The 23,307-nt window shown below is 36.4% G+C and overlaps 1 protein-coding gene across 5 annotated transcripts in view; it reads left to right on the top strand.

The window, feature by feature from the left end:
* UBN2 (ubinuclein 2) overlaps window positions 1-23,307 on the top strand; it is an 88,120-nt gene that overhangs the window by 20,860 nt on the left and 43,953 nt on the right. For 3 of the 5 annotated variants that reach the window (XM_029233357.1, XM_029233360.1, XM_029233356.1), the window contains exons 3-8: window positions 4,359-4,460; window positions 9,411-9,548; window positions 10,460-10,563; window positions 12,584-13,073; window positions 17,983-18,053; window positions 21,896-22,025. In XM_029233357.1, coding sequence (XP_029089190.1) covers window positions 4,359-4,460; window positions 9,411-9,548; window positions 10,460-10,563; window positions 12,584-13,073; window positions 17,983-18,053; window positions 21,896-22,025 — 1,035 coding nt within the window. The remainder of the gene's footprint in view (window positions 1-4,358; window positions 4,461-9,410; window positions 9,549-10,459; window positions 10,564-12,583; window positions 13,074-17,982; window positions 18,054-21,895; window positions 22,026-23,307) is intronic. The other 2 variants (XM_029233358.1, XM_029233359.1) reach the window with 1 other exon arrangement.

The raw sequence follows: 23,307 nt of genomic DNA on the forward strand, positions 1-23,307 counted from the left end.
TTGTTTTTATTTTCATTACTCTAGGAGGTGGATCAAAAAGTTTTTGCTGAGATTTATGTCAGAGAGTGTTCTGCCTATGTTTTCATCTGAGAGTTTTATAGTATCCAGTCTTACGTTTGGGTCTTTAATCCATTTTGAGGTGTTTTTTGTGTATTGTGTTAGAAAATGTTCTAATTTCATTCTTTTACATGTAGCTGTCCAGTTTTCTCAGTACCACTTATTGAAAAGACTGTCTTTTCTCCATTCTGTATTCTTGCCTCCTTTGTCATAGGTGCATGGGTTTATCTCTGGACTTTCTATCCTGTTCCATTGATCTTTATTTCTGTTTTTGTGCCAGTACCATACTGTTTTTACAACTGCAGCTTTGTAGTACAGTCTGCAGTCAGGGAGCCTGATTCCTCCAGCTCCATTTTTCTCAAGATTGCTTTGGCTTTTTGGAGCCTTTTGTGCTTCCATACAAATTGTAAAATTTTTTGTTCTAATTTGATAAGGATTGTGTTGAATCTGTAGATTACACATATTGCTTTTTACAGCATACATTTTTTTTAAAAATTTATTTGGCTGGGTGTTAGTTGTGCCATGCAGGATCTTTTAGTTGCAGCATGCGGGCTCTTAGTTGTGGCATGAGGGATCTAATTCCCTGACCAGGTATCAAACCCAGGCCCCCTGCATTGGGAGCATGGAGACTTAACCACCAGACCACCATGGAAGTCCCTATAGCATACATTTTTTTTTTTTTTTTTTTTTTTTTGCGGTACGCAGGCCTCTCACTGTTGTGGCCTCTCCTGTTGTGGAGCACAGGCTCCGGACACACAAGCTCAGCGGCCATGGCTCACGGGCCCAGCTGCTCTGCAGCATGTGGGATCTTCCTGGACCAGGGCACGAACCCGTGTCCCCTGCATCTGCAGGCGGACTCTCAACCACTGCGCCGCCAGGGAAGCCCTATAGCATACATTTTTAACAGATACTTTTGAATCTAAGTAATAGTTCAAAATAAGCTATGTAACTTAGTAGAATTATTGAGTCAAATATGATGAAGAGTTTTAAAACTTATTTTAGTATATTTCCATTTTGGCATTAATACTTCATAGAAATTTTAGAAAACATAGTAGAGACAAAAGAAGAAAATGTAAGTGTATGGCAGAATTTCTTGGCAGATGCTTTCAGATCGCTTTCCAAGAGTTTTATTGGTATACTCTTATCAGCAGTGTTTGAGCAGTCCTGTTTCTTCTCCATCTTGCCAGAATTTTAAAAGTTTATAATTTGATAGATGAAATTGGTGTCTTACTTTAATTCCATTTATTTATTAATTGCTCTCCATTGAGCTGTATTGTTGCCTTTTTCATATTAAATTCATTCTTGTATTCCTGTCATATCTATTTTAACTCCTATAACTTTAAATATATTTAATATGTGACAGGGCTAGTCCTCCTCATTAGTTTTTGTCTGTGGATTTTTATATTATTAGAACTCTCTCTCTCTTTTTTGGGTGAAACTTTCCCTCGTGTGTTTAACTGCTTGTGTGTTACTTTTTCTTGGTAGAATAACTTCTAACATACAAATATCTTTTTCCTTTACTTACTTCTTATTCTCACTGTAATTCTGTAACCTAGTGTAAGAGTTCCAGCTTGCAGACCTAGCATATGGAAAAAATAAGGACACTTTATTTATGTGTTGCATTTAAGCATATACATGCATTTTGTGTGTGTGCACATGTGTGTATGTGTGTGTAGGTATGTTTAAGTTGCCAGTTGGTGTCTCTTGAGAAGAATTGTTCTTATTCTGAGATTATGCCTTCAGTGGTCTTATTTAGCAAAATAAAAGGGTTGCCACCCTGTGTTGGTCTCCAAAATTGGTTTTGGAACTTGTAAAATCTAAAAACATGAGAGCCATTACTTTATCTCACACCGAAATGACCCTCTTGGTGGTGATGGTATAATAGAAGTTTTGGTCATTGAAAAACATAAACTGGAGTCATAGTTATGGGGATTAGGTTTTTGAACATCAGTATGCAATACAAACATAGCATTTAGTCAGAATTACCTTTACAAATTAATTAGAAAGTAAATGGTACCATGTTGGAGACTTTTCTCAGTAAGTCCATCATATTTGGTTTTTTCACGTAAACACTGGAAAAGATCATTTCTTTACGTGGAAATAAGATGAAACAATTTGCTTTCATTTAAGAGCCATGTTGCGCAAAACTCAGCCATCTTTCACCAATTAGAACCAGTGACACTGCATTGAGAGACATGCACTATGGGAATTGAAACCAAAGGAGAGTCATGTCTTGCAGATTTCACCAGTTTTTGCATACAGTCATTTTTTATTTTCTTGTATGTCTATGTGTATAAATAAATCTAGGACATTAAAAAAATAATTTTAAGATTAGTTTGGATTTACAGAAAATTTGCAAAGAAAATACAAAGAGTTTCCATATAGTTCTCATCCACTTTCCCCTGTAACATCTTATATTTGTAGAGTAGATTTGTTACAACTAACAAACCAATATTGGTTCATTACTATTAATTAACGCTGCATTTTATTCAAATTTTACTATTTTTCTCCTAATGTCCTTTTTTAGTCCCCGGATCCCAACCAGGATACCAGATGACATTTAGTTATTATGTCTCTTTAGGCTTATCTAGACTATGCCAGTTTTTCAGATTTTTGTTTTTGATAATCTTGACAGCTTTGAGGAATACTGGTCAGTTATTTGTAGAATGTCCCTCAGTTTAGTTTGGTGTTTTTCTTGTTGTTTAGTTTGTCATGATGTTTATCTCGTGGTTAGCCTACAACTGAGGTTATAGGCTTTTGAGAGGAAGACCACAAAGGTAAAGTGCCATTTGTGTCTCCTCATGTCAAGGGTGATGCTGTCAACATGACGTTATCACTGTTGATGTCGACCTTGATCACCTGGCTGAGTAATGTTAGGTTTTTCACTGTAAAGTTACTTTGTCTCCTCCTTGTCATACTGTACTCTTTGGGAGCAAGTCCCTAGGTACAACTTACATTCAAGGTGTGAGGGGACTTAAATTCAACCTCCTGAGGGGAATTAATCTGCAGAAATCATTTGGAAATTCTTCTAACAGGTTTTTTGTTGTTGTTCTTAGTTTATTTATTTATTTTTAACATCTTTATTGGAGTATAATTGCTTTACAACGTTGTGTTAGTTTCTGCTGTATAACAAAGTGAATCAGCTATATATATACATATATCCCCATATCTCCTCCCTCTTGCGTCTCCCTCCCACCCTTCTTATTCCACCCCTCTAGGTGGTCACAAAGCACCGAGCTGATCTCCCTGTGCTATGCGGCTGCTTCCCACTAGCTATTTTACATTTGATAGTGTATATATGCCCATGCCACTCTCTCACTTCATCCCAGCTTACCCTTCCCCTTCCCCGTGTCCTCAAGTCTGTTCTCTAGGTCTGTGTCTTTATTCCTGTCCTACCCCTAAGTTCTTCAGAACCATTTTTTTTTTAGATTCCGTATATATGTGTTAGCATATGGTGTTTGTTTTTCTCTTTCTGACTTACTTCACCCTGTATGACAGGCTCTAGGTCCATCCACCTCACTACAAATAGTTCAATTTCATTTCTTTTTATGGCTGAGTAATATTCCGTTGTATGTATGTGCCACATCTTCTTTATCCATTCATCTGTCGATGGACACTTAGGTTGCTTCCATGTCCTGGCTATTGTAAATAGAGCTGCAATGAACATTGTGGTACATGTCTCTTCTTCAGTTATGGTTTTCTCAGGGTATATGCCCAGTAGTGGGATTGCTGGGTCATATGGTAGTTCTATTTGTAGTTTTTTAAGGAACCTCCGTACTGTTCTCCATAGTGGCTGTATCACTTTACATTCCCACCAACAGTGCAAGAGTGTTCCCTTTTCTCCACACCCTCTCCAGCATTTATTGTTTCTAGATTTTTTGATGATGGCCATTCTGACCAGTGTGAGATGATATCTCATTGTAGTTTTGATTTGCATTTCTCTAATGATTAATGATGTTGAGCATTCTTTCATGTGTTTGTTGGCAATCTGTATATCTTCTTTGGAGAAATGTCTATTTAGGTCTTATGCCCGTTTTTGGATTGGGTTGTTTGTTTTTTTTGATATTGAGCTGCATGAGCTGCTTGAATATTTTGGAGATTGATCCTTTGTCAGTTGCTTCATTTGCAAATATTTTCTCCCATTCTGAGGGTTGTCTTTTCATCTTCTTTACGGTTTCCTTTGCTGTGCAAAAGCTTTTAAGTTTCATTAGGTCCGATTTGTTTATTTTCTAACAGGTGTTTTTTAATTTTATGGAAACAGCATGAGTACTGAATCAGTCTAACATATCTGTTCTTCACAGGGTGGGAAGCCCCGTAAACACCGGAAGGATCGGCTACAAGATTTAATCGATATAGGCTTTGGCTATGATGAGACAGATCCATTTATTGATAATTCAGAGGCTGTGAGTAATGTATCTTTAATATAGCAGCAATTCTTTATTTGGATAGTAGAATTCAAGGAAAAACTAAATGTTTCAGCAAGTGTTTTTACTAACTAATCCCCTTTCAGTATACATCTAAATTGTTTCCAGTTTTATGTGATTACAAATAGTTGAGCATCTGTATACATTTCTCTTTGTGTACTTGAGTATGTATGTAAGATAATTATATAGTATAAATACATGTGTAGGGTAAATTTCTAGCAGTGGGATTTATTGATCAAAGGGTATTTACATCTTGAATTTTTATTGATATTCCCAAACTTGAGCAGGTATATTTTTGAAATGACTTCCAGATAAGAACCACGTAATCTTGAAGACTGGAGCTATTGGGTTGAAGTTAATCTGGCAGATGTCTTTAAAATGTACTTAATATTTTTATTGCTGCCAAACCTTACTACAGTGGCGGTAATTGAATGCCAGGCCTTATCACTGTCTGTTTTGATCAAGCCCTACAGCTTTTGCATTGGAATCCTCTTTCTCTTATAAAAGGAAGAGGAATTCAGGAGAGCATTTCAGGACTACAGCAGTCCGTTGATCACACAGCAAATAAATAAAGGCATGTCTTGTTAGGTGGGTCGGTAAGGTATATGTTCTTACATTCTTCTCAGTGTAGTAGAGTAATCTAATCCCTGGATTATATCCTCTGCAGTGTTCAGTGATTACTTAGGATATACAGAAAGTGACCCTAAGGCTGCTGTTATACTACCTACAAATTAGTACCTCTCTTTCCTGTTACTACAGTGCTTGGTTGTGTAGATGATGACAAGGCATATAGTGGTAAGAGAGTGATAGGAAGGACTTCCAGCATAAGGTGTACAAGATACCCTGTCATACTCCTGTGTTATTTTGGTGTCCTGATATAAACTGGTTTACAAGCCTAGTCTGTAGAAATAAAATGTTGACAGTGCCTTTGGAGTAGAGAGGATTTCCTGTTACCAAAAATGTTGTCAGCCTTTTTGTAGGTTAGGGCATGGAATGTTTTCAACAGTATTGACCTTGATTTGGCATTCAAGTCAAAAGTCCTAGATTCTAGACCTCACTTGGTTTCTAATTCACTGTGGACCAGGAGCAAGTCTTTTATTTTAGCATCACCCAGTTTTCTCTGTTATGAGTGGCTTGCCCAGCAGAATTTGTACTCTGAGACTCAAGATAATGACATGCTGAAAAGCATAATGCAAGTATAAAGCATTGGTACTGGTGTTAACATTATATGTAAAGTAGATTTTTGAATTCTAAGTAACCCAAGAGGGAACTCAACCATATATAAATGGACATTCCATGTACTCAGGTTTACATAAATAGAATTTTTAAAAAATTAATAAACTTGGGACTTCCTGGTGATCCAGTGGTTAAGACTCTGCACTCCCAATGCAGGGTGCCTGTATTCAATCCCTGGTCAAGGAACTAGGGATCCTGCATGCTGAACTAAAAAAAAGAAAAGATCCCACATGCCGCAACTAAGACCCCGTGCAGCCAAATAAATAAATAAATAAATATTTTTTAAAAATTAGTAAAGTTAATTTTTTTAGAGCAGTTTTAGGTTCACAGCAGAATTGAATGGAAGGTGCAGAAATTTCCCATATACTACCTGCCCTCACAACACAGCTTCCATTATCAGCGTTCCCCCACCAGAGTGGTATACTAGTTACAGTCCAAGAACCTACATTGACGCATCATCACCCAAAGTGCATAGTTTACCTTAGGATTTACTCTTGGTGTTGTACATTCTGTGGGTTTTAACAAATGTGTAATGACATGTGCCCACCATTATACTGTCATACAGCATAGTTTCACAGCCCTAAAAAAGTATGTGCTCTGCCTATTCATCCCTCCCTAACACCTGCAGCCACTAATCTTTTTATTGTCTCCATAGTTTTGCCCTTTGCAGAATGTCATATAGTTGGAATCATATAGTATGTAACCTTTCATAAATAGCATTTTTAATATTTTCCTTTGTAGCATTCCAAATATTTGAATAAAGTGTTTTTCAAACAGATTTTTATAACCCATAATTGGACCTGTGTATCAGTTTAGAGACTGTGGCCAGCATTTTTAAAGAGAATAAAATAGAATAGAATAGGAGCTATTAACAGTAAACCACTGGTACATTATGTGATTTTTATTATGTGTGTGTGTTTGTACCATGCACTGGCTTTTGATGTGTAGTATATTTTCCACTTGGGTTGTGGTGAAGAAAATTTGAAAGCCACTGCTCTAATAAATAAGGATAAATTTTATAGGTATAAGTTGTATAAGTTATACAATTACTGACATTTATAGGACAAGTTAGGTCCCTGTTTTATACGAGGAAATTGAACTAAAGCACAGGTTGTTTATTGACTTGCAAAATAACTTTGTATCATTGTCCTTAATAGATTATTTGGTTCTCATTATAATTCAATAATTCAGACATAAAACACTTAGGAGCCAACCAAATAATTCTCTGTTTTTTAAAATGATTGTATTGCCAGTTGGCCTTTTTTTTTTTTTTTTTTTTTTTTTTGCTGTGCCACGTGCCTTGTGGCCCTGTGGGATCTTAGTTCCCTGACCAGGGATTGAACCTGGGCCCTCAGCAGTGAAAGTGTGGAGTCCTAACCACTGGACCTCCAGGGAGTTCCCACCAGTAGGCTTTCACTTTTCATATATTATTCGATAGAGAGTGATAATAATCTGGTTCTAATTAACTTTCAGAATTGTATACTACTTACTACTATAATATCTGAAAATAAATGCTTTTGAATATTATTTTTAGTCTTAACACTTATGCTGCCAAATTTTTAAAAGACCGAAAGAAAATGTTTTTGTTATTGAGAAATAATAATAATACCAGACATGAGTAATGCTTTTATTTAGGTTATCTCTTTTAAATTTCACTAGAACTTTGTGAAATAAGTAATATTGTTCCTGTTTTACAACCCTGAAGTATTGATGTTAAGTGATTTATTCTTGGTCACAATAGCTAGTTGTTGGCAAAGGATCTAGTAAATCTGATTCTCAAGTTCAGTGATCCATTGCCTCTTAATACATTGTACTTAAAAAGCTAAATTATACAGAAGTAGAAATATAATGTACATGTGAAACTTATGTAAGGTTATAAACCAATATTACCTCAATAAAAACAAACAAACAAAAAAACCCAGAATATTTCCTGTACCTTACAAAAAAAATGCTTGGCACATTTATAATTCACAGTGCAGTGAAGGCTGTGTATTAATCCTTGCTCTGTCACTTATTGATTGTGTCACTTTAGTGTGGTTGCCAGATTTAGCAAATAAAACTACAGTCTACCCAGTTAAATTTGAAAAAAAAAACAAAAACAAAAAGGCTAAATCAAATATGCATAAAGAGTTTGTTCTGAAAAGTGTTCTGATAGGGAAAGCTCAGCAGAATACTGCAGAAGAAGACAGACATTGAACACATCCACATTGCCTGGTAACCTAGTGATGAGTGTGTTTTCCACATGAGATGCTGCTTGGTATAGTGGATGGGCTGGGAAACAGTCAGTGACTCTGCCATAAACTAATAAAAGTACTCTGGCAAGGTTCTTAACCTCTCTGAATTTGGTTTTCACTTATAAAATGGGAATATTTATTTTCCTTGCCTCAAAAGGGTATCAGGAAGATCAAGTGAAATAATTTACATGAAGAAGCATTGAAAATTATAAAGCAGTATACAAGTATATGTAAGCAAAAAGTACAGGTGTATTTATCTTATCAAAATGACACATTTTCAAAATAATTACTACAGAGCCTTTTCACTTTTAATCCTTTACTCCTCACATCACTCCTTTACTTGCAGATAGTACTGGGTCCTTTCTGAAGGTCTTGCCTGTAGGTCTTTGTACAGTAGTAGCCCTTGAAGTGGAGCGACAAGAAAGGAGTACATTCCTTTTTTCTTTTTCTAACTTCATTCCTTTTTGATTCAATATGATTAAATGTACATTCTTTCTTTTTCCATTTTCCATGTAATTTAAAATGATACAGGTTAAAATCACAACTTTTGTACTTAGCCTTAATATTTTTAGAATAATTAATATGTTCTGTATATTTTTTGCCCATGGCAAAGAATTTTCCTTACAAATATGACTTTCTTGAAGACTAATTATGTAATATGAAGAAAACCCTTAAATAGAGTTCTGGGGAACCCGGTAGCAGGTATCTTGCTTTTGTTAGATAAGTAGTTCCTTTTTTTCTCTTCTGCCATGAACATCTTCGTTTAGTTAAGACTGGCCTTCCATTTAATGATTGTTTTTTCTTCATCTTCATCAGGTGAGATAATGATAAACCTTAAAATCTAGGCTTAGAGTACATTCAGACTGATTTAGACAATTTGAGTCTCTTTTTCGAAGCCAAGTGCCTCGCTCATTATGGGCCCTCGGTGTATGCTTACCAAACAGGGCAGTTCTTTTTCTACTTCCCTTTAAAACATATATATATGCTATTTTTCTTTTATATGTTTAAAAAATATTCCCTACTTAAAAGCTTAGAGCTAAGGCAGAAGAAATAACCTTTTATTTTTTATAATCTCTTTATGAATAAAATTATATACCAATATGGTAAGAAATGAAGTTAATTTGCTTCCTGGACATTCAGTCATCTGTTTTAACTTGTTTCAATTTCTTATCAGAATCATTTGTCATTAAGAATAGCAGTGATCCTTCAATTTTTCTCGGCAGATGATATATTTAGAATCTGCTTCAGTATTCCAGAAGTTCATTTCTTAAATATTGAATGATCAGAGCTCATTTCTATTCCAGATAGTAACTTTTTCTTTATTTATTCACAAACATCCTCATTGCAGCTAGTTTTGCAGTTAAGATTTAAGGAAGATTCTGACATGGTGATTGAATTTCTTTGACATATTTATAGAATTAAAGATAAGATATATCTGAAGCCTTTTTTTTAAACCTAGTATGACGAATTAGTTCCTGCTTCTCTAACAACAAAATATGGAGGGTTTTATATCAACACTGGCACTCTCCAGTTTCGCCAAGCTTCAGATACTGAAGAAGAAGATACTACAGACAACCAAAAGCACAAGCCACCCAAAGTGAGTTTATCCGACATTGCAACAGTAATGAGAGCATTCAATTAAAAGGATATATTTTTTGATTTTTACTTGTACTTTACAGCTGTGAATATAAGGAAAAGTAAAATGCTAACCATTGTTTAATGAATTTATAGTTAATTACATGCTTTAAAGTAAAATTATGTAGATATGGGGAAATTTATTTTTATATCATAAAATTCTATTATAATTTTAATATAATTATAATACTTTCTTTTAAAACTTCTCTCTCCATATCTAGTCTAATAATCTGTTTCTGGATAAGGTTGAGGTTTTAGGATACGTTAAGACTTGATATGGAAATGACTGTTAATAGCTGTTACTTTTCCTAAGATGTAAAGCAAATTTTATAGAATATATATATTGTATTTGGGAAATTAATAGAATGTCCTTAGATAAGCGTTCCTTGAAGTGTGAGCCAAAGACATATTTGTACCAGAATCACCAAAATGTTTGTTTAAAATGCAGATTAGGGCTTCCCTGGTGGCGCAGTGGTTGAGAGTCCGCCTGCCCGATGCAGGGGACACGGGTTTGTGTCCTGGTCCGGGAAGATCCCACATGCCACGGAGCAACTAAGCCCTTGAGCCACGGCCGCTGAGCCTGCGCGTCCGGAGCCTGTGCTCCGCAACGGGAGAGGCCACGACAGTGAGAGGCCCGCGTACCGCAAAAAAAAAAAAACCAAAAAAAAAAAACAGAAAGGCTCTACCAAACCTTTAACTGAACCAAAACCAGGGGTGGGAGTTCTCATGGACCCAAAGAATCTGCATTTTTAACAAGCAATTCTTATGCGCCCTGAAATTTGAGAAAAACCATTTGCCCTGGATGCTGGATTGATAACATCAGCGAGTAAAGCAGTAATACTTAGGTAAGTTATGCATTTAATCATTTTGTAGATTCCCAAAATGAAAGAAGATGATATTGAGTTGAAGAAGCGGAAGCGGAAAGAGGAAGGGGAAAAGGAGAAGAAGCCAAGGAAAAAAGTACCGAAACAACTGGGGTATGTGAAATTAGACATAATGAGGGAACTAGTGTTGTAGCATGACAAACTCTCCTTTTAGAAAGATATATTTAGCATTAATTAGTTCAGCTTAGCTGGGTCTAATTTAATACAGTATTTATAAATGTCAGTGACTTATCAACTTATATTTTAATAATATTAATAAGTAGAAGTCATCTTAGAGATTAAGGTGTTTTAGATCAGATTTACAAATTTGTTAAGTATTTTGCTCATTACAACATTTTATCAACAGGAACCAGTTTGAAAAGATGGTACAAACATTGAACATGTTATTTTAATTTTCTTGTACTAAAACTGAGCTTAGATGCCTGGGGATTGACAATTGGCAGTAGTCTTTGTATAAACGATTTATGGTCGTTTTAATATTTTTTTAAAAGTCATTGATTTTACTTAGCTATTCTTAACGCTTGTGACTTTAGGTAATGATATGGCCTCTAAAAAACCAAGTAGAATTTCTCAAAAGCCTTATTAAGTCGTAAGAGGGAATTCCCTGGCGGTACAGTGGTTAGGACTCAGCACTTTCACTGCCTGGGCCTGGGTGAAATTCCTGATCCCTGGTGGGGAACCAAGATCCCGCAAGCCGCGAGGCACAACCATGAACAGAAAGAAAGAAAAAGAAAAGAAAAAAAAGTCATAAGAATAAAAGTTTGTACCTTGCAGTCATAAAGCTACCATTTGTCTCTACTTCTCTATGGCTTTTTTTGTAGAGTCAAGGTAGAGTCAAGGGACAAAAACTTGTGAGAGGCTGGGTTTTCCTCCCCTCCCTAGCAGAGGAGGTACATCTGAATTTGGGGCTGTCAGTATCTCCAGAGTTGATGTAGGGAGGTACTTATCCCCTGCTAAACCTGAGATTATAGTGATCCCTGAGTCATTAAGAAATTATTAAGAAAAAAAAATATTACTACTGGTTGTTTTAAATATTCATTATTTACAAGTAAACTTCTTTATGAACAAAAACTGTAAGTAATGCCTTTTATTGAGTTTATCATTTTCTCATATTTGTAAACTGATTTCATTCAGCAAATATTTACTAAGTGCTTACTGTGTACCAGACACTGTCTGGGTTTTGGATATATAACAGTAAATGAAACACTGGCCTACCTGTAAGGCACTAATAATCTTTTAGGTTCTGTAGTGCACGTAGAAGCATATAAACCATAAAATTTAGAAAAGATTTTTTAGAGAAGGTGATAGCTAAACAGAGACCACCCTTTCCTCTTAGTCCCTATAGGGAGAAAGTTGTCATTGAAAATTACACGTATCTATCCAAAAGCCTCAGAACGCTGTTCCTAGAATGGAAAGTGAAAAATGATCAGAAGGTAGTAGCAGATAGAATAGGGTCTGGATAGAAGACATGGTAATGAATGAAGGCTCACAGATTGACACAGACATTTTGCATTTCTTTGGCAGTTTGTAGCACAAACCACCTGGGGTACCAGTGTGAAGGTGTATTATGTAGGTTTCTCTGGTTGTAATCAACTCTGTTTTCAGCAAAAGTGCATTTCTTTACTTCGTTAATTCTTTAGGTGCCTACTTTATAGATGTGCTAAAGAATGAACATTCCAAACAGAGTAGTAAGTTTAACTTCGTATACTTTCATTTCCTTTTATTTTTTTTAATTTTGGCCACGCTGAGGGGCTTGCGGGATCTTAGATGCACGACCAGGGATTGAACCTGCATCCTTGGCAGTGAAAGTAAGGAGTCCTAACCAATGGACCGCCAGGGAATTGCCTAACTTCGTATACTTAATAAACCAGAGCTCTATTCAGTTTTGTTTATTTCTGTTGACGTTATTTCATTTTCTTCACTCTAATGGCCATTCACCTGCCTTTCATAAGTGACAATCCAGATGATGATGAAGATGCCATTGTAAAAGTGTAATTTAGTAACAAATTTGCTTCCTCACCTATCAAATGATTATTTTAATTCTGTGCCTGCTTATTGGGGTTTTAACCTTTAAAATCATACATAGCCTAACTGATCACTTTTTTCTTCACAGAGTTGTGGCTCTAAATTCACACAAATCTGAAAAAAAGAAGAAACGTTATAAAGATTCTCTTTCTCTAGCTGCCATGATAAGAAAATTTCAAAAAGAGAAGGATGCATTAAGGAAGGAGTCTAACCCTAAAGTCCCAGTGAACTTCTCGACCTCCTCTCTGCATAAAACCCCCTCTGCTGCTGTGGCATTGGGGAATGATGTCTCGGACTTAAATCTAAATAGTGCTGATCCGGACCTCCCCATTTTTGTTAGCACAAATGAACATGAACTATTTCAGGAAGCTGAAAATGCCCTAGAGATGCTAGATGATTTCGACTTTGACAGATTACTGGATGCTGCTTCTAATGGTAGCCCCCTGTCTGAGTCAGGAGGAGAGAATGGAAACACCACCCAGCCAACCTATGCCTCTCAAGTTATGCCCAAGGTGGTACCTACACTCCCAGAGGGTCTGCCTGTCCTTCTTGAAAAACGTATCGAAGACCTCCGTGTAGTAAGTGTGATAATTTTCTTGTGTTGTGTTTGCTGCACAAACGTAACAATAATTACTTTCAGGCAAAAATAATAACCTATAATCCTAACTACTTAGAAGTAACTTTATTTTCTATATTTCCTTTTAAGCATTGACTCTATGCATAGTCTTTTTCTTTTAAATATAGTTATAACATGGATAAAAGTTGGTTTTATTATCTCACTTCACTTTATATTTTTCTGCATAGGTTTCATAAATACATACATAGTCATGTAAAGAAAATAGAAGAAAGGTAGGAACAAATAGTAACAATGCAGAAGTGTACTTGAACTTGGTCCCGACTATTGTTAACAACTAGTTATTCTACAATCGATTTTACCAGCTAGTCCTTACCAGCTAATCAGCAGCTTTAGTAAGCATACATTGTGTTCTCACTAGACAAACTTCTAAGAGTTGAGATTTTAGCATTTCACAGTAGATTCCTCTCCCGATTGACTTGGGTACATAATCTTTATTTAACTAGCTGCAAATCCAGGTGTGTCAGTACACTTCTCCCTTTGATCTCAGGGAAATATAATTTTGACTTAAAATGTTTCAAACCTTGCTTAAAATGCCTTTTTTAAATTACTTTAGCATGTTTGTTTGAACCCGTGCCATGTTTTAGTCCTCTTTTTTTTTCTCCTGATTACAGAAGTTGTACACTCAATATAAATTTTTTTTTTTTTTTTTTTGGCTGCACTGGGTCTTCCTTGTGGCTCTCGGCCTTCTCTAGTTGCGGTGCGGGCTTAGTGGCCCCAAGGCCTGTGGGATCTTGGTTCCCTGACTAGGGATCGAACCCTCATCCCCTGCATTGGAAGGCAGATTCTTAACCACTGGACCACCAGGGAAGTCCCAATTGTTTTTTGGTTTTTTTTTTTTGCGGTACGCGGGCCTCTCACCGCTGGGGCCTCTCCCACCACGGAGCAACAGGCTCCAGACGCGCAGGCTCAGCGGCCATGGCTCACGGGCACAGCCGCTCCGCGGCACATGGGATCCTCCCGGACCAGGGCACAAACCTGCGTCCCTTGCATCGGCAGGCAGACTCCCAACCACTGCGCCACCAGGGAAGCCCCCAATTGTATTTTATACTTAGGGAAAGATGCCCCATAATCAGACATTCCCCACCCCCAACAGGGATAACGACTATTAAACTACTTATTTTTCTGGATTTTAATCCACGCATTTGCAAATATGTTGTTATTAAAAATAATTGTTAGTCGAAGTATAATGTATGGATTATTCTACAAGTTGTGTCTTTCTTCTAGGGTTATAGTAACCATTTAAATCACATTTTAAATTTATTAATCTCTATGTTGTATTTATTTCTCTTAACTCTTTCTGAATTAGGGAAGCGAGAGATTTATCTAATTTTTCCAACAACTGACTCATGGATTCTGTTTATCAGTTCTATTCTTTTTTCTGTTTTTGTTCTTTAGCATTTCTTCTGAGGTTGTGGCTCATTAAATTCTCTTACATTTTTACTTATTTTAAGGTACTTTATTTATTAGTTCAGGACTTAGAGAGTTGTGCTCAAGTATCTCATTGCCAGTGTTTTTTAGGTTATAACTTGTATTTACCATAGTTTTTGCTTTGTTTTCTTTTTACTTTTTTTTGTAAGATTTTCACTGTCATTTATTTCTAAGTATCTTTTATTTTACTCATGAGCTATTTTTATTTTATTTATTTAATTTTTTTTGGCTGCACTGGGTCTTCGTTGCTGCGCGCGGGCTTTCTCTAGTTGCGGCGAGTGGGGTCTACTCTTCATTGCAGTGCATGGGCTTCTTGTTGCAATGGCTTCTCTTTGTTGCAGAGCACAGGCTCTAGGCACACGGGCTTCAGTAGTTGTGGCACGCAGGTTTCAGTAGTTGTGGTGCATGGGCTTAGTTGCTCTGTGGCATGAGGGATCTTCCCGGACCAGGGCTCGAACCTGTGTCCCCTGCATTGGCAGGTGGATTCTTAACCACTGTGCCACCAGGGAAGTCCTCTGCTTTGTTTATTTCTATGCTGTATTGTTTGTTGGCCCATAAAATTCTTGATGGCTAGATCTCTGTTGTGATATTTATCATTTGAAGGTGACCCTTTCTGTGCTATTAACGCTTTTCACCTTGAATTCAGTTTTGTCTGATTTTACTGTAGACTCCTTTCTCTTTATTTTTGCATGGTATAGCTTTTCCCATCATTTACCTTCATTTTAGCTCTTTTTTTTTTGAATTCTTTTATTTTTTGACTTATTTTAGCTCTTTCTCTTATAGACAGCATGTAAATGGAAATTTGTTTATCGACCTCATCTGAGTCTTTTTTAAGATTTTATCTTTAAGATTTTATCTTACCTACCACTGTTATAATGATAATGATATATAATTCATCTTTATTCTGTCATTTTCTTTTATATTCTGTTTTATTGTTCCCTCCCCTCCTTTGTTTTTCATTCTTTTGCTATTTTCTGTGCTTATTTTTTGAAAAGTATACAATCATTTTATTAATCAAATAGGTTTTTTATTTACTATTCTTAACCACTTTATGTATGAAGTGTAGGTATTATTTCCTTTTTATGGTTAACAAACTTAAGTGGAGGTAGGTTGAATAGCTTGGTCAGTCCACACAACTAGTAAGTGGTGGAACCTGAATTTAAACACAGGGGTTCACCTGACTCAGTAGTACATGCTTTTTGCTATCCCATGTTGCCCCTAAAATCTTTAGTTTCTTTTATGTTTTAAATAAAAAGTGCTAGGGATGTAATCCAGGTTTTTCAATATATAATTAATAATAACAGCTATTATTTATTTAGCAAAAACCTATACCTTGTATTGAGTGCAGTGCTCCTGGGACCCACAGCTTCACAAGACATCATTTATTGTTCAGGAGACAGTTCCCTGAATAGGCTTAGAATACTGTATATACTGTGGAGTCTAATCCTCCAACAATTATGTGAGGTAGGTAGTATTCTTCCATTTAATAGATGAGGAAAGTAAGGTTCAGAAATTTCCCAAGGCCACATAATTTTTAAATGGGTGAGGCTTGATGCAAAGTCAGGATTTAAAGGCAGGACCATCATGCTTTATAACTTGCACTCCGTCCACTGTGTTATATGCCATTCATATTCACTTAATAAACAGAATTGATTAGTAATGAGTGTGTTTCAATCTTGTAAGGTGCTGTTATATCTCATATACTAAAAACTCTTTCTGTAGTAGCCATGCTAGGATTAGAACAGCTACTTCCTAACCTCTTAGTAGGAAATTATCAATAAGAAGATTCATTTCACTTATTAGTATTTGTGAATTCTCTGTATTTTTTTCTTTGAAATAGGAGATGGTATTTTTTTCTTCAGGAGATGAGAATTCATTGTTGCCTAAAATGCTCATATCTGTCTGATAAGGACTTTCTTCTTGTTGCTCTTTTCTCACTTTGTAACATATCTTCCACTGTTCAGCCTCTTGACTTCTTTTGATTCTCTTTCTTGAAGTTTAGTTTCCATTCTGGCTTTCTTCCTATATTTCTTCTCCCTATACATACCCAGTCTTCATCCTTTCTAAGAAGCACTGAGGCACATCTCAGAAATTGTCCTCCTCTATTTACAGAATGTGATGTTGTCAAACAGTGTAAAATTATCAATCTGCCGACTGACAGAGTCAGCATGTGACTTGCTCAGATTATTGGATCAGGCCTCTCGATGTCTTACATCTTGGGCACCTCAAGATAAACTATCTTTTGTTATTTCCCCAGTAAATTTTGCTTATGGTACAGTGTCTTGGTTTGCATACTCTTTGTTTCTGGTAAACTGGTTAAGATGACAAACACAGTGATGAAAATATTCTTATCCTCATTGAATTAATTGTTGCTTATCCCTTGATAATGACTGTGGCTAATTTTTTCATTGTTAGTAATTAGGTAGAACCCAGACTGGCTGCAGTAAGCTGAGTATCTTTGTACAGGGTGACAGTGTTGTACAGTTGAAGTCAGAAAGCTTCTGGTCTGAGTCCTGGATTCACCACTTACTAGCAGTGTGATTTGGGGGCATTATCATGTAACTTCTGTAAGATTTAGGTTCCTTGTTTGTAAAATGGGAGCTATAATACCAATGTCACTATCTGTTATGAAGATTAAACATGGTAATGAGTATAATATATAGAATATCAGACACGTTGGACAGTATTGTCTTGTAGAAAATGAGACATCTGCTTTCTCTTATCTTGGAGATCACAGCAAGAATTGATAAACAAACCTTACAGATACTCAAAATACACAAGACACCCATAGCACCCATAAAAAGTCTTATATGTGTAACTTTTAAAAAATATAAATTTATTTTATTTATTTTTGGCTGCGTTGGGTCTTTGTTGCTGCATGCGGGCTTTCTCTAGTAGCTGCAAGCGGGGGCTACTCTTCATTGCAGTGCGCAGCCTTCTTATTGCAGTGAATTCTCTTGTGGAGCATGGGCTCTAGGCGCGTGGGCTTCAGTAGTTGTGGCACACGGGCTCAGTAGTTGTGGCTCACGGGCTCTAGAGCGCAGGCTCGGTAGTTGTTGGCGCATGGGCTTAGTTGCTCCACGGACCAGGGATCTTCCCGGACCAGGGCTCAAACCCATGTCCCCTGCATTGGCAGGCAGATTCTTAACCACTGCGCCATCAGGGAAGCCCCTGTGTAACTTTTTAAATTTAGGAAAATTCAGGAAAATGAAATACAGACATAACAGGGAAGAATGTTATGTATGCTAAATTTTGTTTCAGCAGTGTTTCATTGCCTGCTCATGCCAGGTAATAAGCTGGGACAAAGTGAAGTTAATCATAGCCCCACCCTCAAGGAGCTTATTCTAAGTAAATAGATATGGAAGCATATAATGTGTAATGTGTTTATTGAGAGTTATATTGACAATCTTGTGTTTCTCTAGGCTGCCAAACTTTTTGATGAAGAAGGAAGGAAAAAATTCTTTACACAGGATATGAATAATATTCTTCTGGAGTAAGTAATTTTCTTCTTTGATTAAGAAACCTTGAAAATTATTTAAACCTTAAGAAGTCATTAAAAAGTATAGTAGGCCTTTGAGGTACAGATGCTGAGTGGTTGGCTAGTCTCATGCATTAGCTCTTCCCTTTTGGCCTCACAGCATGTGTGATTAACATTTGTTTCTTAGCAAAACGATGCTTCTACATACATTGGTTCTCCGGGACCCCTTATGATAATCAAAGCTTTCAGTGTTATAACTGCCAGAGCAAGTGACTGCTGTATGGGTTGAATATTATCCTAGATTTAAATGCATTCTTTGTCACGTTATGTGAAAATATCTTTCTGGGACAGTTCTGATTGTTTGTATTAAATTTGGTGTACTTTCCTTCTACTTTGATTCAGATGTGGGGAAAATAATTCCATTAGTATCCAGTGAGGTTTATTATAATTCATACAGACATTTATAGCCAAATGGAAAGTGTGCTTTAATGAAGAATCATTTTTGTGGGGTAGGACGGAGGCAGTGTGGAGAAGACAGATGTTAAGTTGGAAAGGAAAGGGTGAAAGCTGGTTTATGATATAAATTATATTTAAATTAGTGATAATTTTCACCCTTATCTAGAGTTTAACATTAATGAAGTTGCACGTTCTAAGACTATGGTCACATAAGCTGTACTTACAAACCTTATAAGGCTTATAAATTTTGACCATTGTTCCAGAAATTGAGCATATAATTGGCTACAAGCAGAAATGGGCAAAAAGGAAGTGGTCCTGGGAAAAGCAGCAAATTCCTCTCTGATGAAAATAATGTATGCCTACTTTTGGTGGTTCAGTAGCATCATATACAAAGAAACAAGGCAGTGTTTCCAATACTACGATTCCTGTCTTTTAAATATATAATGGAGATAGTTTCTCATGAGATATAAAGGTTGGATTAGCTTATTGGTTTTGATAACTATTTTAATTAATGCAATCTCTCTTTCTCCTGAAGTACGTAAAAAATCATTTTGGTCTCCATGGACTCAAAAAACACATAACCTAGTATGCTAGTAGCATGGACACAGAGGAATTTCTTGTTCCTATTCTTTATTTTAGCCAGGGGTTTTCAGATTGATTCTGTCTGCCTGCAGGTGCTTCCTGTCTGTTCCACCTCCTTTTACCTAGCTCCCTTTTAAACCTTAGATTCAATAAACAGTGTAACCATTACTCATCAGAGCTGTCCCAGATTCCAAAATCTGGGATCTGACTAGCTCCTTTTTTTTTTTTTTTTTTTTTTTTTTACCTAAGAGCCCTAAGTTTTCTAGATCAGGTCTTTTTCCTGTGACTGAGACAGTCCTTTTATATTTTACTCTTCTGTAAGGGGACAACTCTTTCTCTTCTGAGAGAAACAAAAAATCATCCTTGGGATATAACATCTCAAAGAAGCATCTCTGTTAATTCCTGCCATGTCTGTCTTAAAACGAATCTTCTAGTTTTCTTGGAGCTCATCTGCTTTTTATTTCACTGAGAGTGTGCCTCTAATTCTACAAGCCCTAGTGTTCAGAGTTGAATTTTTTCCCTTTTAGTGACTACTTTCTTATGCCCCCTTGTCTTCTTTTTTTTTTTTTTTTTTTTTGCATTACGTGGGCCTCTCACTGTTGTGGCCTCTCCCGTTGCGGAGCACAGGCTCCGGACGCGCAGGCTCAATGGCCATGGCTCACGGGCGCAGCTGCTCCGCGGCATGTGGGATCTTCCCGGACCAGGGCACAAACCCGTGTCCCCTGCATCGGCAGGCGGACTCTCAACGACTGCACCACCAGGGAAGCCCCCCTTGTCTTCTTTTTCCACTTTCCTGAATAGACATCCCCTATTTCTCTGGACTGAGTTGATTGTCTAAGGGCATATGAGACATGATTATTTGGGTTAGTAATTCCCATGAATTTATTCAGGTATATTTTATTGTCCCCATATACTAAAACATTAGAATTCTTAGAAAAAAAATATTAAAGTATATGTGTGAGGGATGTGTACTTAAACTGCTCTCAGATATGAATTTGTATATATTTGGGATAGACCAGTACAGTCAGTAACCTCTAGGGTTAATACATTTCTCTAATTTTTACCTAATATTATAGGCTTAGGAGCAGGGAGTCAGCACTTCCTGTTTCTGAGTTAACCCCTATTTGGAAACTACTAATTTTTATAAGTAAGTCATTGAGTCAGTCTGTTCTTACTTGGAATCTCTTACTACTTGGAGTTTCTATTTTATTTTCAGCTTTAACTAAGCTTTTATAATGGGGCAAGCCTAGAATGCCTCCTACCCAGAGTCTTGACTTTTAATAAAGAACTAACCACAATATTTAACCAAGTGTTTGTACACAGAACTCATGACCGGAATGATTGTCTTCCATATGAACCTCTGATTTGACCCTCTGGCTCTAATAGGCCTTAAAGTTCTTTTTATTTATCCTTTTGTTATACTTGGCTTCTCTAATACCAAGAATTTTCAACTGTCAGTTCTAAGGAGTATAGTTTTCCACATTTCATTGTTTCTGAAATTGCAGTGTATATTATAAGTGTTGGATACATTTGATCTGGCAGGGTTTCTTTCCTTCCCCAAAAGCTGTTAATTGAATCTTTGCATGTACCTTATATTTGTGAAAATATTTACGTCTGTTTGCACCTTCTTCTATAGTAAAACATGATGATTTGGACATAGTTTATTGCCAAGGGCCCCAGTTTGGTCTTGACCTTCAAATTAACATCTGTTCTCATCTTTCTACAGTAGCAACTGCCAGATATACTGTCTTCCATCTGGAAGACACCTCAATTGTTTATAGTAGGCTTGTCTTGCTGAGAATATGGTGGCTATTACAAACTCTTCCCTTTTTTTTTTTTGAAGTAACTGTTTGGTTAAATACTCTTTTAGCAGGAACTGGAGAACTGGAATAAATTGAACAAACTATTAAATATCTAGTTCAGTGGAGGCACAATAAGGAAAACAAAGAAGGATAAAACAGTCTGTGCGTGTAGCCAGGAGGGCTTTACCTCTTCTGAATCTGTAATTTTTTCAAACACCTTTAAGGAAAAAATACTCTAAAAATTCACTGAAACTGTGACTCTAGTATAGCAGTTGCAGGGTGGTGAGGGGAAGTATGATGTCTCTTTGAGGAAGTGAGTTTTTGGTTAATAATGGAGTTCCTGTGCTTTACCCAAAAATGTAGACTTTGCCCCTGTCATCAAAAAATTATTTGGGCAGGGTGGGGAAAAAATTAGGAGTTTAGGTTTTTTGTGGGGTTTTTTGGCTGCATCGTGCAGCTTGCAGGATCTTAGTTCCCCGACCAAGGATCGAACCCATGCCCCCTGCAGTGGAAGCGTGGAGTCCTAACCACTGGACCACCAGGGAATTCCCAGGAGTTTAGGATACACACTACTATATATAAAATAGATAAACAACAAGGACCTACTATATAGCACAGGGGACTATATTAAATATCTCATAATAACCTATAATGGAGAAGAATCTGAAAAAGTAATTTTATATATATATATATATATATATAACTGAAACACTTTCCTGTATATGTGAAACTAGCACAGTATTGTAAATCAAGTATACCTCAATTAAAAAAAAAAAGCAAAAAAAATTATTTGCCATCTTTTTGGGGTTGTAAATTCTACTCTTAAACTAGATTCATTGAAATTTTTTATAGCATTACGATTTATGGTTTTGTTTTTGTTTTTTTTCCTTCAAAAATACTGTCTAGGAAATCATGGAAAGGTAAAAGGAGAAAAAAATCACTGCCTCTGCCTCCTTGCTTGTTTGTTACTACCTAAAAGAAATTCTGTACTACTTATTTGTTGTTGTTTTTGGTCAGCATTGAGTTACAGCTGCAGGAACTAGGCCCTGTCATTCGTAGCAGTGTCTACTCCCACCTTGAAGCTTTTGTGCCATGCAATAAAGAAACACTGGTAAAACGTCTAAAGAAGTTACATCTCAATGTCCAGGTAAGAGGAGGAACAATAATACCTGCTTCTGGGGTTTTATAACCTGAAAGGAGACTGATTTCTGTTTGCTGCTTTTGCATACTAATTGCTTTATAATTGTATTGTACATATTTAGTAACCATAGGATGTTCTTTAGTAACCATAGCATGTTGGATCCCCTGGGAAAAAATTGCTTTTCATCAATTGAGAGGTTTAGATGAGAGATAATGTTTTCTAATGCTTCTTGGACTAGGTAAATTAACCTCAGTTCCACAACTGACACAACTTTGCCCTCAAAAAATAATCTGACATATGTATAATTCAATTTTCTTATTCCTGAAATGGACCTATACACATATGCTCACACTGACATAAAGACCAATGGAAAGAATCACAGGGTTGCACTTAAACTTAAAGATTATCTAGTGTAATCATCCATGTTCTGCTAGATTCTTCTCGACTGCAGTGCCTCTAAGTAATTGTGCAAGTTTGCATGCTTCCAGTGATCAGAAGCTTATTTCATTACAATATCAGGAAGTTCTTGCATATGTTGAGTCAAATCCAAGTGCTTTCCATCCCATTGGTCCTAATTCTCCTTTTGCGTTTATTCACAAATTATGTCCCCTTCTTTACTTCATATAAAATGGGCTTCAGTACCTTCACTGTCCTGATTACTCTTCCTTTAATGATTTGTTTGACTATGTATTTTAAAAATGTTTATAACTTGCAAGTTATAGAAAAAATAACTTGGATGCAGTTTAAGATAAAAAAAAGAACACTTTTTTTCTATGAATAAAGGTATTTCCTGGAATTAAGGGCAAGAATACAACCAGGAAGGAATGGGAACTGATAATCTGAATTAACTCTGTTTCTCTTTACCTCTCTCGCCCTATCTCACTTTTATCCTTTTATGTGCATCTGCAGATAAGTTTTCTTTATTTCCAAGGTTTTATATTACAGAAAAGCTACACACAGAGATTGACTGTAGATTTCTCATCCCAATCCATATGCTTGGGGTGAAAACTCTGGTTGTATTATTTTGAGTCAGTCTAAACTTTTCTGGTCGGGGGGTTAGAGTCACAAAGCACAGCATGGTACAAATAGGGGACTGAGTGTGGTGCTCTGGATCACCGCAGTGGGTGTGATCTGACAGGCATAGAATTCTTTGTTAAAGGTGCTATACTTCTATTAATAAAATAGTTCTTTTGAATTGAGAAACTGTAGTTCTTTCTCAATTCAAAGCAGGTTAATGAACAAATGAAATTTATTTGAGGTCTCAGATTTTGTGCCTATGCCTGGACAT

Source organism: Monodon monoceros, unplaced genomic scaffold (genome assembly GCF_005190385.1).
Source record: "Monodon monoceros isolate NGI ecotype Baffin Bay Population unplaced genomic scaffold, NGI_Narwhal_1 Super_Scaffold_2, whole genome shotgun sequence".
NCBI classification, from domain to species: domain Eukaryota; kingdom Metazoa; phylum Chordata; class Mammalia; order Artiodactyla; family Monodontidae; genus Monodon; species Monodon monoceros.